Raw genomic sequence first — 17529 nt, 5'->3', positions numbered from 1 at the left:
CAAGATTCTTAATCACATCTGCAAAGTCCCTTTTGCCAAGTAACATTCACAGATTCCACATATTCAGATCTGGATATCTTTGAGGGGGGCATTACTCTGCCTACCGTACATACACCTTTGTCTTTTCAAAGAACGCTTTAGCTTTCCACCCTCCAGGCTGACCTGCATGCTGGCAGGCTCATTAAACAGAAAGCCTTGCCTTTTAACTGCTCTGAGATTTCTAGTTTTATTTTCCTCTTCCCCTTCCAGTTGTACTAAATGAAAAATATAGCAAGAAGATTAAATTTTCTTTAAAAAAGATTGCTTCCCATTGAAGTAAATTTTTTTCCCTTCAACTGCCTTACTCCCCAAATGCTGAAGTCGTTACAAAACTTGGGCTTTAAATAATAATTATTTCCACTATATTCTATTAAATGATTAAGTGAAAATATCCTTTTAGTCAGCTGTTAACCTCTAGAAATTACAGACATTTAACTTTTTAAAAAAAATTCTTCAAGTAGCAGTGCTGAGAAAGTGCAATTTCCAAAGTGTCCATATTTATACTTAAGTGACACATCAGTAAAATCTGGCCAAATATATTTTATACTAAATAAAAATTTCTAATTCTTAGGATGTTCATGACTGTTCATTCCTACTTTCAGGTACATATGATAATTCAGACTACCTATTTCCATTGAGCACAGAAAGAGGTTCATTAAAGCTTGAGTAAGAGATTCAAGGAAGTTTATTCGGCCAATTCACTAAATATTATTAAGTCAGGCTTCACAGGAGAGGCCCTAAAGTGAGATCTGAGGAGGGGGAGGGTCAAATAGATCAGAAAAGATCTTAATTTTTTTGTAAAGTCAGTATTGAAAGTTAGTATTCATAAACACAGAAGGTTGGAATAATAAATGCATCAACAATATTATATTCTGTAAAAGAGAGGCACATGTCCTTTCTAATTTGTTATGATTCTGAAAAAACCAGAAAACTGAGTTCCACTCTTAAATACCAGAATAAGAAGGACTCAAGCAAGCTGGGGCATATCCATAGGAAAGTAAAAAAAGTGGCGAAGAGTCTGGGACCATGAAATACGAAGATAGTCTAAAAACAGCAGTTGCTGACCTGGGAAAGGTAAGTAGAGTGGATCTGTGCAGTCTTTCAGGACTGAACCACTGCCAAGTGGGTAAGGCACTAGATTTAATCCTTGGCAGCTTTAGCTTGCCATTCTCTGGCCTTCCATACTGTTGCCCAGAGGATTTTTCAAGACAGATCTTAACATGTCACTCACTACCTGCTTACTCTCCCATGAGTAAGCAGGCATGTAGTCAGGCTCCAGGACAATTAAGAGGGTCTGAGCAGCTGAGAAGGACTGGGTAGTTCCCAAATCCCCATCAGATGGCATTCTGGGGCGCTGGATACCCTCAGGAGGAGCAAAGGGCCATCACCATCGATTACAATGACCCTCGTGACAACAGATCACAGCATTAAAGATCCTGAAACACACCACATTTTCTCCATCACCTAATTAAAGATCCTGAAACATGCCATGTTTTCTCTCCCACTTCTCTGCTTCTGTTTACAATGTTTCCTTTCCCTGGGAGGTTGTGGTGTCACCAACTTCCCATCATCTTACAGGGCCTAAGTAAAGTTCCACCATGTCTGAAAGCTCTTCCTGAAGATCACCTTCCAGTTTTCCCCAGATGAGATGGGTGTCCCTTCCTCTATATTAAAATGTCAACTAGAACAATAAATTAATTTTTATTGGAGTATAGTTGCTTTAGAATGTTGTGTTAGTTTCTGCTGTACAACAAAGTAAATCAGTTATACATATGAAAAAAGTCAAAGTGTTAGTCATTCAGTTGTGTCTGACTCTTTGTGACCCCATGGTCTGTAGCCCGCCAGGCTCATCTGTCACTCACTCAGATGACATTTATCTACACTCATCTGTCACCCTGCTCATGGGATTTCCCAAGCAGGAATACTAGAGTGGGTAGCCTTTCCCTTCTCCAGGAGATCTTCCCAACCCAGGGACTGAAGCCAGGTCTCCAGCACTGCAGGAAGATTCTTCACTGTCTGAGCTACCAGGCAAGCCCCAGTTATACATACACATAATTTTTGCAGAAAATATTGAATTGCTTTACCATCATGATTTACTTGATAGCAGGACATATGAGCTTAATCTGGGACACACCTCTACATGAGGGGGGCATTTATCTGTACAAATTGATGTGCATGGAAGGAAAGGGCCTTCCTGGGAGGAAGAGGTCTTGAGCCTCTGAGCCTGGTGGCAGAGATGGAAGAAAGGTGGGGAAATCAAAAGAACTTAGTGGCTGGCCCTCAGTTTGGGGACTCGGCCCTAAGCCTGATCCCATGGACTTGGTCCAAGTCCTATAGAGAAAGAAGCGCAGCAGATAAAAGCTTTAAGAACCAAAATATTGGTTAAAAAAAAAAAAAATATATATATATATATATATAGTACACGCAAGACTGATTGAGGGTCAGAGAGCAAACTGTAACATATGGCAGGGAAAGTGACCCTTCTTCCTACTCGTACACTGATTACCCAGCCTTGTCTGGATCTGGAAAGGCCACCAGTGCATGTGAGACATGCTGGGGAGCTGTGGTATAGCACTGGTGAGGGGTCCAGTGAGGTCCATGGGAATCTGGAGTGGGCCAGGAAGTCCATGCCAACAGGTTCCACTCTGTCATGCTTAGAAGAAGAGGACTTAGGGACACTTCAAGAAATGATGAGTGAGCAACGAAAATTTTTAAAAACCTTGGGGATTCCCAGAGCTACTTCATGAGTGGCTTTTGCAAAGGGCTTGGGTTCTTATTCTACAAGGGAGAAATGACCAAGCAGTCAAGTATAAATTATCACTGTTACTGTGACTTTACTTATAGCCATGTTCGAGAGGGCGGGTGAAATCTGGTTATGGTTATATTACATGCTTAACCTACTCCTACCCCCTTTATTGGCTTTGACATCCATTGAGGGCAGAGACTGCTGACTTTAAAATAAATTCTCAGTAGCCCCATTACCTATTGGAGAATACTCACCATATGGCTGTTGAATGAAATGATAAAATTAATGAAGGGATTTAGTTCAGTTCAGTTCAGTCGCTCAGTCGTGTCTGACTCTTTGCGACCCCATGAATCGCAGCACACCAGGCCTCCCTGTCCATCACCAACTCCCAGAGTTCACTCAGACTCACATCCATTGAGTCCGTGATGCCATCCAGCCATCTCATCCTCTGTCGTCCCCTTCTCCTCCTGCCCCCAATCCCTCCCAGCATCAGAGTCTTTTCCAATGAGTCAACTCTTCACATGAGGTGGCCAAAGTCCTGGAGCTTCAGCTTTAGCATCATTCCTTCCAAAGAGATCCCAGGGTTGATCTCCTTCAGGATGGACTGGTTGGATCTCCTTGCAGTCCAAGGAACTCTTAAGAGTCTTCTCTAACACCACAGTTCAAAAGCATCAATTCTTCGGCGCTCAGCCTTCTTCACAGTCCAACTCTCACATCCATACATGACCACAGGAAAAACCATAGCCTTGACTAGACGGACCTTAGTCGGCAAAGTAATATCCCTGCTTTTGAATATGCTATCTAGGTTGGTCATAACTTTTCTTCCAAGGAGTAAGCGTCTTTTAATTTCATGGCTGCAGTCACCATCTGCAGTGATTTTGGAGCCCAAAAATATAAAGTCTGACACTGTTTCTACTGTTTCCCCATCTATTTCCCATGAAGTGATGGGACCGGATGCCATGATCTTCGTTTTCTGAATGTTGAGCTTTAAGCCAACTTTTTCACTCTCCTCTTTCACTTTCATCAAGAGGCTTTTTAGCTCCTCTTCCCTTTCTGCCATAAGGGTGGTGTCATCTGCATATCTGAGGTTATTGATATTTCTCCTGGCAATCTTGATTCCAGCTTGCGTTCCTTCCAGTCCAGCGTTTCTCCCAGTCCAGCGTTTCTCATGATGTACTCTGCATATAAGTTAAATAAGCAGGTTGACAATATACAGCCTTGACGTACTCCTTTTCCTATTTGGAACCAGTCTGTTGTTCCATGTCCAATTTTAACTGTTGCTTCCTGACCTGCATATAGATTTCTCATGAGGCAGGTCAGGTGGTCTGGTTTTCCCATCTCTTGAAGAATTTTCCACAGTTTATTGTGATCCACACAGTCAAAGGCTTTGGCATAGTCAATAAAGCAGAAATAGATGTTTTTCTGGAACTCTCTTGCTTTTTCCATGATCCAGCAGATGTTGGCAATTTGATCTCTGGTTCCTCTGCCTTTTCTAAAACCAGCTTGAACATCAGGGAGTTCATGGTTCACGTATTGCTGAAGTCTGGCTTGGAGAATTTTGAGCATTACTTTACTAGCATGTGAGATTGTGCAGTAGTTTGAGCAGTCTTTGGCATTGCCTTTCTTTGGGATTGGAATGAAAACTGACCTTTTCCAGTCCTGTGGCCACTGCTGAGTTTTCCAAATTTGCTGCCATATTGAGTGCAGCACTTTCACAGCATCATCTTTCAGGATTTGAAACAGCTCAACTGGAATTCCATCACCTCCACTAGCTTTGTTCGTAGTGATGCTTTCTAAGGCCCACTTGACTTCACATTCCAAGATGTCTGGCTCTATATTAGTGATCACATCATCATGATTATCTGGGTCATGAAGATCTTTTTTGTACAGTTCTTCTCTGTATTCTTACCACCTCTTCTTAATATCTTCTGCTTCTGTTAGGTCCCTACCATTTCTGTCCTTTATCGAGCCCATCTTTGCATGAAATGTTCCCTTGGTATCTCTAATTTTCTTGAAGAGATCTTTAGTCTTTCCCATTCTGTTCTTTTCCTCTTTCTTTGCATTGATCACTGAAGAAGGCTTTCTTATCTCTTCTTGCTATTCTTTGGAACTCTGCATTCAGATGCTTGTATCTTTCCTTTTCTCCTTTGCTTTTCGCCTCTCTTCTTTTCACAGCTATTTGTAAGGCCTCCCCAGACAGTCATTTTGCTTTTTTGCATTTCTTTTCCATGGGGATGGTCTTGATCCCTGTCTCCTGTACAATGTCACGAACCTCATTCCATAGTTCATCAGGCACTCTAACTATCAGATCTAGGCCTTTAAATCTATTTCTCACTTCCACTGTATAATCATAAGGGATTTGATTTAGGTCATACCTGAATGGTCTAGTGGTTTTCCCTACTTTCTTCAATTTGAGTCTGAATTTGGTAGAATGTGGTCCACTGGAGAAGGGAATGGCAAACCACTTCAGTATTTTTGCCTTGAGAACCGCATGAACAGTATGAAAAGGCAAAATGATAGGATACCAAAAGAGGAACTCCCCAGGTCATTAGGTGCCCAATATGCTACTGGAGATCAGTGGAGAAATAACTCCAGAAAGAATGAAAGGATGGAGCTAAAGCAAAAACAATACCCAGTTGTGGATGTGACTGGTGATAGAAGTAAGGTCCGATGCTGTAAAGAGCAATATTGCATAGGAACCTGGAATGTCAGGTCCATGAATCAAGGCAAATTGGAAGTGGTCAAACAAGAGATGGCAAGGGTGAACGTCGACATTCTAGGAATCAGCGAACTGAGATGACCATTATATCTACTACTGCGGGCAGGAATCCCTTAGAAGAAATGGAGTAGCCATCATGGTCAACAATAGAGTCCAAAGTGCAGTACTTGGGTGCAATCTCAAAAACAACAGAATGATCTCTGTTCATCTCCAAGGAAAACCATTCACTATCACAGTTATCCAAGTCTATGCCCCAACCAGTAACACTGAAGAAACTGAAGTTGAACCGTTTTATGAAGACCTACAAGACCATTTAGAACTAACACCCAAAAAAGATGTCCTTTTCATTATAGGGGACTGGAATGCAAAAGTAGGAAGTCAGGAAACACCTGGAGTAACAGGCAAATTTGGCCTTGGACTGCGGAATGAAGCAGGGCAAAGACTAATAGAGTTTTGCAAAGAAAATGCACTGGTCATAGCAAATACCCTCTTCCAACAACACAAGAGAAGACTCTACACATGGACATCACCAGAAGGTCAACACCAAAATCAGATTGATTATATTCTTTGCAGCCAAAGATGGAGAAGCTCTATACAGTCAACAAAAACAAGACCAGGAGCTGACTGTGTCTCAGATCATTAACTCCTTATTACCAAATGAAGGGATAACTATCTCCAAAGGACAAATAGGTTGAAGTCACAGAAATCTGATTCAATATAAAAAGGCTTTCTGACAACTAGAACTCCCTATCACTGGAAAAAGCCCACCATGACAAAGTTAGAAGAGTCATCAAGAATGTCTCAAAAGAGATACACATGGAGAGAGATGGATCAATCATTTCCAGCTCTCAAACTGCTTGGTATTAATTACATGAAGACCAAGAGGAGACTGGTCAAAACCAAAGAGTTATCCACATAAGACAGTAGGCAGAAATGATGAGTCAGCAACAGAACTGGTTTTTAAAAAAGTCTTCAAGGACTGTCTATAAAAATCAGCAAGCTTTAAATAGGAGAATAAAATTAATTTAAACTAAATTAATTTATCAGAATTAAAATAGTGTGCTGAAACATTGCTGAATGAAGCCCTAGACATTACCTTCAAGAGCTATCCTATCATAACTCTGAATGATGTCCAGAGGACTAAGGTATCTAATGAACGTTATCTATAGTGAAGATGTTAAGTGATAAAAGGTTAAAGAAAAGATTTACAACACATTGAGAGCAAGCTGTGATCTGTGGACTCATAGCCTGTTTCAATGGCTTTTCCATGGCCACTGGCAAAGTAAATGCTAGAGCCACTTGTCCTTATTCCTTTAACTTTCAATAAATGACCAAAGGATCCCACATCCACCAGAGGACAATTACTGGACAATGCAGGAAAGGTCTTCTGAGATGAATGGATATTCTACATAAAGGCCACAAATAGAATGATGGAGAATACTATCTCATAATGCCAAAGTTCAAAGGCACTTTTCAAATGTCTCTTTAAAAGAAAATCTGACCTTTCTTTCTTTCTTTTTTTATTATCAGAAGTTTGCCGAGGGCAGTACAGGCCTTGGGTCATTTTATTTTGTACATAGAAGTACTCTCAGCAGTAAAAAAAATGAAATACTTAACTCTGTAGTGACCATGAGGGCATATTTAGTATTTTTTTTTAAAGAACAATATTAAAGTATTAGAATTTCAAAGGAAATCTTTCCCTTCACATATGAGAGAGAGAACCTGTATGAATTGGTACTTAGCCAAAGGAGTAAGTATGAGTAGAACATTTACATTTCTGTAAAATGTTACAGAAAAATCCAAACATTTTGGCCAACCCAATGTTTCATGCTACTTTGCATGAAATTTTTAGGAAAATGAATACACCACTAGTAACTTTATGTCTAAATCTTTTTTAGGTATAGATAAGCTGACATTAAATATGGATGTGAACATGTATTTTCCTGAAAACAAAAAACCTCTTCCAGAAGGTCTTTTGCTTCCCATTTTAAGGTATAATTTATAAACAGTAAAATTTATGCTTTTTAAGTGCATAGTACTGCAAGTTTTTGCAAATGCAGCTATACAACTGACACCACAAGTAAGACATAGAATGGTTCCTTCACAACCCCAAATTTCCCTGTACCCCCTCGTAGTAAACCCTTCTCTCCACCTCCATACCCTGGCAACTACTGATCTGCTTTCTGCTCTTATAATTCTGCTTTTTCAAAAATGCTCTATAGACATTTCTCTGGCAGTCCAATAGTTAAGACACCATGCTTCCACCGATGGGGCACGGGTTTCATCCCTTGTAGGTCAGGAAACTAAGATCCTGCATGCCTTGAGATGTGGCCAAAAATAGGAAAAAAAGAATATAAACGGAATTATAAATGGACTCTTTTATTAAATTTCATACATTTGATAAAAGTGAAGCAGCTGAAGTGCTCATTTTAATGTACTGAGTTCTATTTTCTGAATTAAAGGCAATAATAGTTATATAAAATCAAATACCCATAATAATTACATCTTGAAACAGGTATTACCTAGGGAACCTTTTGAATATGTAGATGGATCTTTAGGGATTCACTTTCAGCATATCGAATCAAAATTGTTCATGTGGGTCTTGATATTTTAGTTTTTATTCAGTTCTCCAGGTTTGATTCTCGTTGATCCAGCCAGATTTGGGCAACATTAATCCAGCAGACATTCACTCTATATAGACCATGTGTGGAAGTGGGATCAAAATTCAGAGGTTGAGAGGGTCTTAGATGCTCTTGTTCTGAGGTATAACTACCGTTTACTGGCTGCAAGACCTTGAACAAGTCATGTAAACGCACTGAACCTTGGTTTTCTCCTCTGTCATGCATGAGGAATGATGCCTGCTTCATCATGTTGTTTGGCAGGATTTGACGTTTATAAAGTATTTAGAATAGTACCTGGCACACTCAGCCCTGAATAAATGGAAATAGCTTATCTAGCTAATATTACCATCACTGGTATTGTCATCATTATCATTATCATGCTTTATTTGTCTTTCTCCATATTTTTGCATTTTGGTCAATTTCACTATTTTTTTTTTCTTTTTAGCACTTCTAGAGCTGACCAAAATAAAAAGAATCAATATTTTTTGTAGCAGCTAAATATTATTGAGGGTAATGCAAAGCTAACAGAAAGCTCACTGATTGTCCCCAACCCTTACTTTTACCTTGCTAGAGCCTCAGATACCAACCGGGACAAAACATGAATTACTGGAAGCTCTTACTCTTTTCCCTGGGGCTTTAAGGTCAAACACAAGCAAAAAAAAAGGAGAAAGATAAACAAAGGGTCTAAATAAGGCAAAAAAAAAAGTTATCTGTGCAGTTAGGGAATATCTAAAATCTACTTTATTCATTAGTAGTTTTAGATATATATATATATATACATGTATTTTTTATGTGTTCAATTCAGTTCAGCCGCTCAGTCGTGTCTGACTCTTTGCAACCCCATTAATCGCAGCACACCAGGCCTCTCTTTCCATCACCAACTCCTGGAGTTCACCCAAACCCATGTCTATCAAGTTGGTGATGCCATCCAACCATCTCATCTTCTGTCGTCCCCTTCTCCTCCTGCCCTCAGTCTTTCCCAGTATCAAGGTCTTTTCAAATGAGTCAGCTCTTCGCATCAGGTGGCCAAAGTATTGGAGTTTCAGCTTCAACATCAGTCCTTCAAATGAACACCCAGGACTGATCTCCTTTAGGATGGACTGGTTGGATCTCCTTGCAGTCCAAGGGACTCTCAGGAGTCTTCTCCAACACCACAGTTCAAAAGCATCAATTCTTCTGCACTCAGCTTTCCTCACAGTCCAACTCTCACATCCATACATGACCACTGGAAAAACCATAGCCTTGACTAGACGGACCTTTGTTGACAAAGTAATGTCTCTGCTTTTTAATATGCTGTCTAGGTTAGTCATAACTTTCCTTTCAAGGAGTAAGCGTCTTTTAATTTCATGGCTGCAATCACCACCTGCAATGATTTTGGAGCCCAGAAAAACAAAATCAGCCACTGTTTCCACTGTTTCCCCATCTATTTTTACGTGTAGTTTTTATTTAAACTCTGAAATACAGAAAAGTGGTGATATTTGGCTTCACCTGATGATCTGAAGAAAGAACAACTCCTGTCCTCAGAAATTAGGCAGTGCTGTCAACACCAAGGATCGAAGATGAGGATTAAAGACAAAACTAAAACTCATGAGCCTACCTGTTCTCAGCATCAGCACTGCACTTTGGGGACATCAATTCAAAGGATTTGGTAAACTTCACCACCTGCCGCACAGAAAGACAATAAATGTCAGTCAATTAAAGCTTTCTCACAGTTTAAAATAATCCAATAAACATTTTTCATCTCTATAATGACTATTACAATAATTGGAGATTAAAGACAGATTTTAAGTGGAGAAATCCTGAGGGACAAGAGAAAATCCTATCCTACATTTTGTAACTTATTTCTTATATGGCACACATTTCTGAAGTCTAAATATATTTCTAAATGTGCATATATTAATATAATTACAATAAGGTGTAAAAATCCTGTGGTGGTCAGGCAAAGGGACATCTTGTTTGAAATAATTTTTTTCCTGCCCTTTTAGCAACCCAGTTCACCATCCATGGAGAATCTGGACATAATATCCTTCGAAAGGTTGCCCTCCATCAACTCCAGGCTCCTAAAGTTGCCTTCCCTGCTTGTTCTCAGGTGAATTTTATTTTGCCACCTGCAAAAGGTAACTTTAAAAAAGACACTTTCTTCAAAGATCATCCTTAGTGTGCATACTTCCTCCCTCCTCTGTCTAGTGAAACCGGCATGATTGGTGCAAGAGCCTGATTAAGACCTATTACACTGACAGGGAATTTATGAGCACAGAAAATGCAGAGGCGGTGTTTCTTATCTTTACCTACTACTGAGTTTTTCCTATAAACCGGGCCCTACATCAGAAAGTTCTTTGATTACTTAAGTTCCCTGTTACAAACTCATCATTAGCCATTATTAAGTCCTTCCTATAAACTAGGCCCTACATCAGAAGATTCTTTGATTATTGAATTTCCCTGTTACCACTCTATAAAATGGGGATTTTTACCTTCAGTATATAGATGAGGAAACTAACCCACAATTTTTGAGAAACTTGCACTGTCTCACACAACTAAATGAGGCAACTGGGATTAAAGCAGGTTTGTATGCCTCTAGTGGAGAAGGCGATGGCAGCCCACTCCAGTACTCTTGCCTGGAAAATCCCATGGATGGAGGAGCCTGGTGGGCTGCAGTCCATGGGGTCTCGAAGAGTCAGACACGACTGAGCAACTTCACTTTCGCTTTTCACTTTCATGCGTTGGAGAAGGAAATGGCAACCCACTCCAGTGTTCTTGCCTGGAGAATCCCAGGGACGGGGGAGCCTGGTGGGCTGCCGTTTATGGGGCTGCACAGAGTTGGACACGACTGAAGCGACTTAGCAGCAGCAGCAGCAGTATGCCTCTAGGGTGCCATTGTTTTTCAACAACACTAAAAATATGGAGTGGGAAATGCACGATTTCTGGCCCTCTTTTGACAAGGTAGACCACGTGACAGAAAAAGAGCCCCTGTACTGAAAGGAGTCATCTGAATGTCACTGGATGCTTCCAAGGTTGACATTTAGATTTGCCTTAGCCAGATGCAGTCATGCTTCAAAGGCCATTTAAATTAACCACTTATAAGGAATTGATGGGCACTTGAGAAAATGATTTTGGAACTGGGAATAGATTAAATATTAAAACAGCTTTATCAGTGAGGTAATGAACCCAAACTAAGAAAATGTAACATTAGGAAAAAGATGAAAGAAAAGCCCATCACAAAGAAAATTGCGTGTGACTAGCTAAATGCAGGGCAGTGACAGTAGCTCAGCGAAAAGGAAATACCCTTCACAACTATAGGACATAGTTCATTTCATATTCTAATGTGAAATAAGCCTCTGCAAAATCACTCACTGTGACAAATTGTATTTTCCAAAGATGGTCACAGCAATCTCTGCTATTCCACATTCTTCTCTACAATGTGACCCTGCCACCCTCCTACCAAGTGGTAGGGTCTATGTTTCCTCCCCTTGAATCTAGGCGGGCTTCAGACCCCTGCAACAAATAGAATATATAGAAGAGATATTAAATGTGCTTTCTGAGGTTGTCATAAAAGGCACTGCAGCTCTGTGTCATCTGAATGGAATACTTGTGCCTGGAGTCCTGAGACACCTTGTAAGAAGGCCAGCTACCCTCAGGACACTATGCTAAAAGAGAGGCCACCATCCAGAGCAGTCACAGGTAGATGCTCTGGTCAGCAGCTCCAGTTTTTAAGCCCTTCCAGCCCAGGTGCTATACATATAAGCAAACAAACCTTCAGATGATTCTAGTTCCCAGCCATTAAGTTACCCGTGATCTCTAAATTTTTCTAAGTGTGGTCCCAGATATCCTCGAAAGAGGGAAACCATCCTGGCTATTCCCTCTCCAAATGCACAGGATCCATAGGCGTAAATAATTTGGGGCTTATTTATTACCCAGCAAAAGCTCCAGGGAAGAGTAGAAGGCAACTACTAACAGTTCTAGAAAGAATGAAGCGGTGGGGCTAAAGCGGAAGCAACGCTCAGTTGTGAATATATCTTGTGGTGAAAGTACAGCCCAGTGCTGTAAAGAACAATACTGCATAGGAACCTGGAATGTTAGGTCCACGAATCAAGGTAGATCGTCTGTGGTCAAGCAGGAGATGGCAAGAGTGAACATTGACATCTTAGGAAACAGTGAACTAAAATGGACGGGAATGGGCAAATTTAATTCAGATAACTATTAAATCTACTACTGTGGGCAAGAATCTCTTAGCAGAAACAGAGTAGCCCTCATAGTCAACAAGAGTACAAAATGTAGAACTTGGGTGTAATCTCAAAAATGACAGTATGGTCTCGGTTTGTTTCCAAGGCAGGCCATTCAACGTCACAGGAATCCAAGTATATGCCCCAACCACTAACGCTGAAGAAGTTGAAGCTGATCGGTTTTATGAAGACCTACAACACTTTCTAGAACTAACACCAAAATGAAAGATGTCCTTTTTATCATAGGGGATTAGGATGCAAAAGTAGGAAGCCAAGAGATATCTGGATTAAACAGGCAAATTTGGCCTTGGAGCACAAAATGAAGCAGAGCAAAGCCTAACAGAGATTTGCCAAGAGAGCACAGTGGTCATAGGAAACAGCTTTTTCCAACAATACATGGGATGACTCTACACATGGATGTCACCAAATGATCAACACCTAAATCAGATTAATTATATTCATTGCAGATGAAAATGGAGAAGCTCTATACAGTCAGCAAAAACAAGACCAGGAGCTGACTGCAGTTTTGATCATCAACTCCTTATTACAAAATTCAGGCTTAAATTGAAGAAAGTAGGGAAAACCACTAGGCCATTCAGATATAACCTAAATCAAGTCCCTTATGATTATATAGTGGAGGTGATGAACAGATTCAAGGGATTAGATCTGGTAGGCAGAGTGTTTGAAGAACTATGAATGGAGGTTTGTGACACTGTACAGGAGCCAGTGACCAAAACAATCCCAAAGAAAAAGAAATGTAAGAAGGCAAAGTGGTTATCTGAGGAGGCTTTACAAATAGCTGAGGAAGGAAGAGAAGTGAAAGGCAAGGGAGAAAGAGAAAGATATACCCAACTGAATGCAGAATTGCAGAGAGAGCAAGGAGAGATAAGAAAGCCTTCTTAAGTGAACAATACAAAGAAATAGAGGAAAATAACAGAATAGGAAAGACTAGAAATCTCCTCAAGAAGGTTGGAAATACCAAGGATGATACAAGGATTGTGCAAGGATGGGCACAATAAAGGACAGAAAGAGTAATGACTTAACAGAAGCAGAAGAGATTAGGTAAAAGTGGCAAGAATCACTGTTCACTTAAGAAGCCTTTCTTCTCTCTCCTTGCTCTCTCGGCAATTCTGCATTCAGTTGGGTATATCTTTCTCTTTCTCCCTTGCCTTTCACTTCTCTTCTTTCCTCAGCTATTTGCAAAGCATCCTCAGACAATCACTATGCCTTCTCACATTTCTCTTTCTTTGGGATGGTTTGGCCTCCCGTACAGGGTCACAAATCTCCATCCACAGTTCTTCAGGCACTCTATCAGATCTAATCTCTTGAATCTATTTGTTACTTTCACCGTATAATCATAACAGATTTGATTTAGGTCATACCTGAACTTAACTTGGCTTAATTTTTACTACTGATTAGAATACAATTCTGAAAGGATAGAGGTTAATTTCTGAAAAACTGATATCAACTGGATTGTAAATGGGGGGAGGGGTTAGTCCCCTTTGTGGGGTGTTTGAGGCTCACCCTAAACATGGCTACAGAAATTACACTCAGAAAGGCATGTGAAACTAAATGATTTATCATACAGGTCCTGGACAGGAGGGCACAGCATGCCCAAAAAACCTCAGAAAGCCACCCGAAGCTCAAAGCTTGGTCACTACAGGTCACAAAAGGAAGAGAGCAGACCAAGGACCCCTGTAAGGGCTCTTATTGAGGGTCATATGGAGGGTAACTTGTAGCACTCAGGAAGCTTGCCCCTTGTAATCTGAATGTGACTGGTCTACATGGAAAGGAGATAAGGAGTAAACACAGGGAAGTCATCATGAGGCTTGTGGTTTGAACACATATGCTGAGGATGGGTACCCAGTAATAACCGGGCAATAACTGAAGATCAAAACAAGGAGGGTGAATGCTGTCACTCAGGAAGTCGCTGGGGCAAGAAAGAATATCTTGACATTATGAAAATGATTTGTGTCCTGTAGCAATGCAAATGAATTTTATTCAAGTAGAAATGGGAATGGCTTCTGTGCAGAAGAAAAGATAAGCCCATAATTTAAAATTTTATTGTCCTGGAAGACAGTGAAAGTGTTAGTTATGTCTGACTCTTTGCAACCCCATGGACTATAGTTCGCCAGGCTCCTCTATCCATGGGATTCTCCAGGCAAGAATTCTGGAGAGTGTATAACCATTCCCTCTTCCAGGGGATCTTCCTGATCTAGGAATTGAACTCTGGTCTCCTGCAATACAGGCAGATTCTTTACCACCTAAACCACCAGGGAAGCCCTGGAAGATACAGGTGGTAAAGAACCTGCCTGCCAGTGCAGGAGAAGTAATAGATGTGGGTTTGATCCCTGGATGAGGAAAATCCCCCAGAGGAGGGCATGGCAACCCACCCCAGTATTCTTGCCTGGAGAATCCCATGGACAGAGGAGCCTGGCAGGTCACAAACAGCCAATAAACCAGCCCATGGTGTCCTGGTCAATATCAGATATTGGATTCATTAACCATGGTGTTGACCTTGTGTGTAGGAAAGAAGTAAGCTTACCCAAAGAAAGGTCTGATCTTTGCTCTTGTCTCCTGGGAGGTAACCTCTAAGCCTTTGGAATGTGCAGCCTTGATAAAAGTGTCTTTGCTTACTTGGGTGCCCTGGGCCAGCCAGACAATAACAACGTAACTTAGCATAGTGGCTTTGAGCCACATCAACAATGTGATTGAGGGTGGAGGCTTTGGGTCACATGATATCAGTTGACCTCCAGAGGGCATGGAGACAGAGGGCAGCCATTTGGGTGGCCAAATAGGTTTTAGTGACCAAGCCCCAGCTAAGACTCTGGATGCCAAGGCCCGAGTGACCTTCCCTGGCTGGCAATATTTCACACATGTTGTCTCACATCACCTCTGGGAAGTTAATGTTCTCCATGACTCCATGGAGAGATGACAAATGGAAGCACCATTTTTGGACTTTTCTGGGCTCTGCCTATGCGTCTCTCCCTTGGTTGACTTCAATTTGTATTTTTTTCCTCATAATAAACCATGACCATATGTGTAACAGCTTCCAGTGAATTCTGTGAGCCCTTCTAGTAAATTATGGAGTTTGAACATGGTCTTGAGAATTCCTAAGCTTGTAATTGGTATCAGAAGTGAGGGCAGTATTATAGATTATGTTCCCTAACGTCACATCTTTTATAATTTTAGGTTATCTTGTCTTTAGAAGAAAAATGAGGATAATACTAATTTTGATGCATCTTTGGCTAAATATTGATTGTCCAATGTGTATCATACCAAAGATAGAGAGATATAAAATAAGGACTCTAAACTTAAAATAACTAATTTCTTAAAAACATCTGGCTGTGCCATATGGCTTACGGGATCTTAGTTTCCTAATCAGGGATGGAACCATGACCCTCAGCAATGACAGCATGCAGCTCTGACCACTGGACAGCCAGGGAATTCCCAAGAATTAATATTTTAAAGAGGAAAAAAAATTAAACTTAAGAGTGAAAATTAGACTGTATGATAGAGAAAGCAAATGTTTTCAGAACTCACAATGGTGACTCGGGATCAGACACTCTGAAACCTAATTCTGAAAAACAGCAGAGGAAAACTTCTTGATGTGTTCCTTTTACTTAGCCAAAGGAATTATAAAATCTATTCATTTTTACTGTTTACTTTGGCTTTTGAGAAGCTCAGAAAAAAATCCCTAGGTTCAAAGTTATATCATCTCTTGCAGCACAATACAATTTGGTTTGCAGTTTGTTGACTTGGTTTCGTTTTACTTACATCTGCTTTCTCTTTCTTCCTTTTGATTTGAAAGTTTGCCTTTCATTCTGGTATGTGTTTGGCATACAGTAAGCACTCAGAAAATATTTGTTCACTATGAATTTTTGTATTTTTGCTGAAGGTTGCCTTAAATGCTTTTAGCAATTAATTGAGTAAAACTATAAGCAAAAAGGAGATGAAGTACTTACATACTTGGAAAATGTAGGAAGTATATAAAAATACTTTTACACACGATATAACATAAATTTGCTTATGTAAAATTAACTACAGCTGAACAAAGCTATTATGGACCATTGTGTGTGTGTGCATGCTCAGTCCACCAACTCTTTGCCACCCCATGGACTGTAGCCCGCCAGGCTCCTCTGTCTATGGAATTTTACAGGCAAGAATATTGGAGCTGGTTTCCACTTCCTACTCCAGAGGATCTTCTGACCCCAGGGATTGAACCTGAGTCTCTTGTGCATTGGCAGGCAGATTCTTTACCACTGAGCCAACTGGGAACCCCCAGTAATTTGTGTAAAGAGTATATTTTTCAGAGGTATAGATGGGAATCTGAAATAGTGGGTAAGAGAAATACAACAATTAGCTGATAGCAAACAATGCAAGAATAAAAGAGAAGAATAAAAGAGAAGTCTTGAGTTCCATCCAGAGAGCAATAAAATATAAGCAGAGCAATGACGCTTTGAAGACAAACCCACTGTTGACTGTCAGCCACATTTGATCAAGGACGTGGCAAAACGCCATCCTTGACTCCATCAGGTGCACAAAGTTAGTCAGGCTCCAAACCATCAGTCCACGAAGGGCTTCAAAACATTCTGGGGTACATCTTAGGATTGCCACAGAAATCTTAGTCTAAATCACATATTCGAGAACACAAGATTGCCAGTGGAATGCCCTCACAAATTTTCTGAATTTAGGGCAATCTGAGATTAAGCTTATAATCTCAAAGTTACCAGAATATTGAGCCCTTAAGGCAACATACACATGGGCCTTGGCCTTGAGGACAGCAAGATAAATGGCAAAGACGTTTTATAGTTCTGTATATATACAGTTTTATATAGCTATAAACTTATCTGCTTGCTTCCCATTCCTCCAGAGCCACAGTAGGCAAAAAAACACTGTAAGCCAAATCTGGTCCCTATCTGTTTTTAAAAATAGAGTTTTATTTTAACGGAGCCCACTCATTAGTTTAAATATTACCTATGGCTGCTTTTTGCTATGACAGTAGGGTTGAGCAGAGACTCCATGGGCCACAAAGTCGATAATATTTACCAGCTGGCTCTTTACAGAAAAAAAAAAATGCTTATTTCTGGTCCAGAGTGATCTCTGAAACAAGTTAGCTAGTTATTTTCTGCCAAGCTGTTAATGGCTAATGATAGATTAATGTATCTGTGTTCCCATGTAATT

The 17529-nt window shown here is 40.4% G+C and overlaps 1 protein-coding gene across 1 annotated transcript in view; it reads right to left on the bottom strand.

The window, feature by feature from the left end:
• PDE11A (phosphodiesterase 11A) overlaps nt 1–17529 on the bottom strand; it is a 424511-nt gene that overhangs the window by 228706 nt on the left and 178276 nt on the right. Inside the window, exon 5 of the mRNA XM_052662664.1 lies at nt 9723–9787. Coding sequence (XP_052518624.1) covers nt 9723–9787 — 65 coding nt within the window. The remainder of the gene's footprint in view (nt 1–9722; nt 9788–17529) is intronic.

The sequence above is a fragment of the Budorcas taxicolor genome, chromosome 2, assembly GCF_023091745.1.
Source record: "Budorcas taxicolor isolate Tak-1 chromosome 2, Takin1.1, whole genome shotgun sequence".
Classification (NCBI taxonomy): domain Eukaryota; kingdom Metazoa; phylum Chordata; class Mammalia; order Artiodactyla; family Bovidae; genus Budorcas; species Budorcas taxicolor.
The sequence above is the reverse complement of the archived record's forward strand: the minus strand, read 5'-3'. Positions and strand labels throughout refer to the sequence as shown.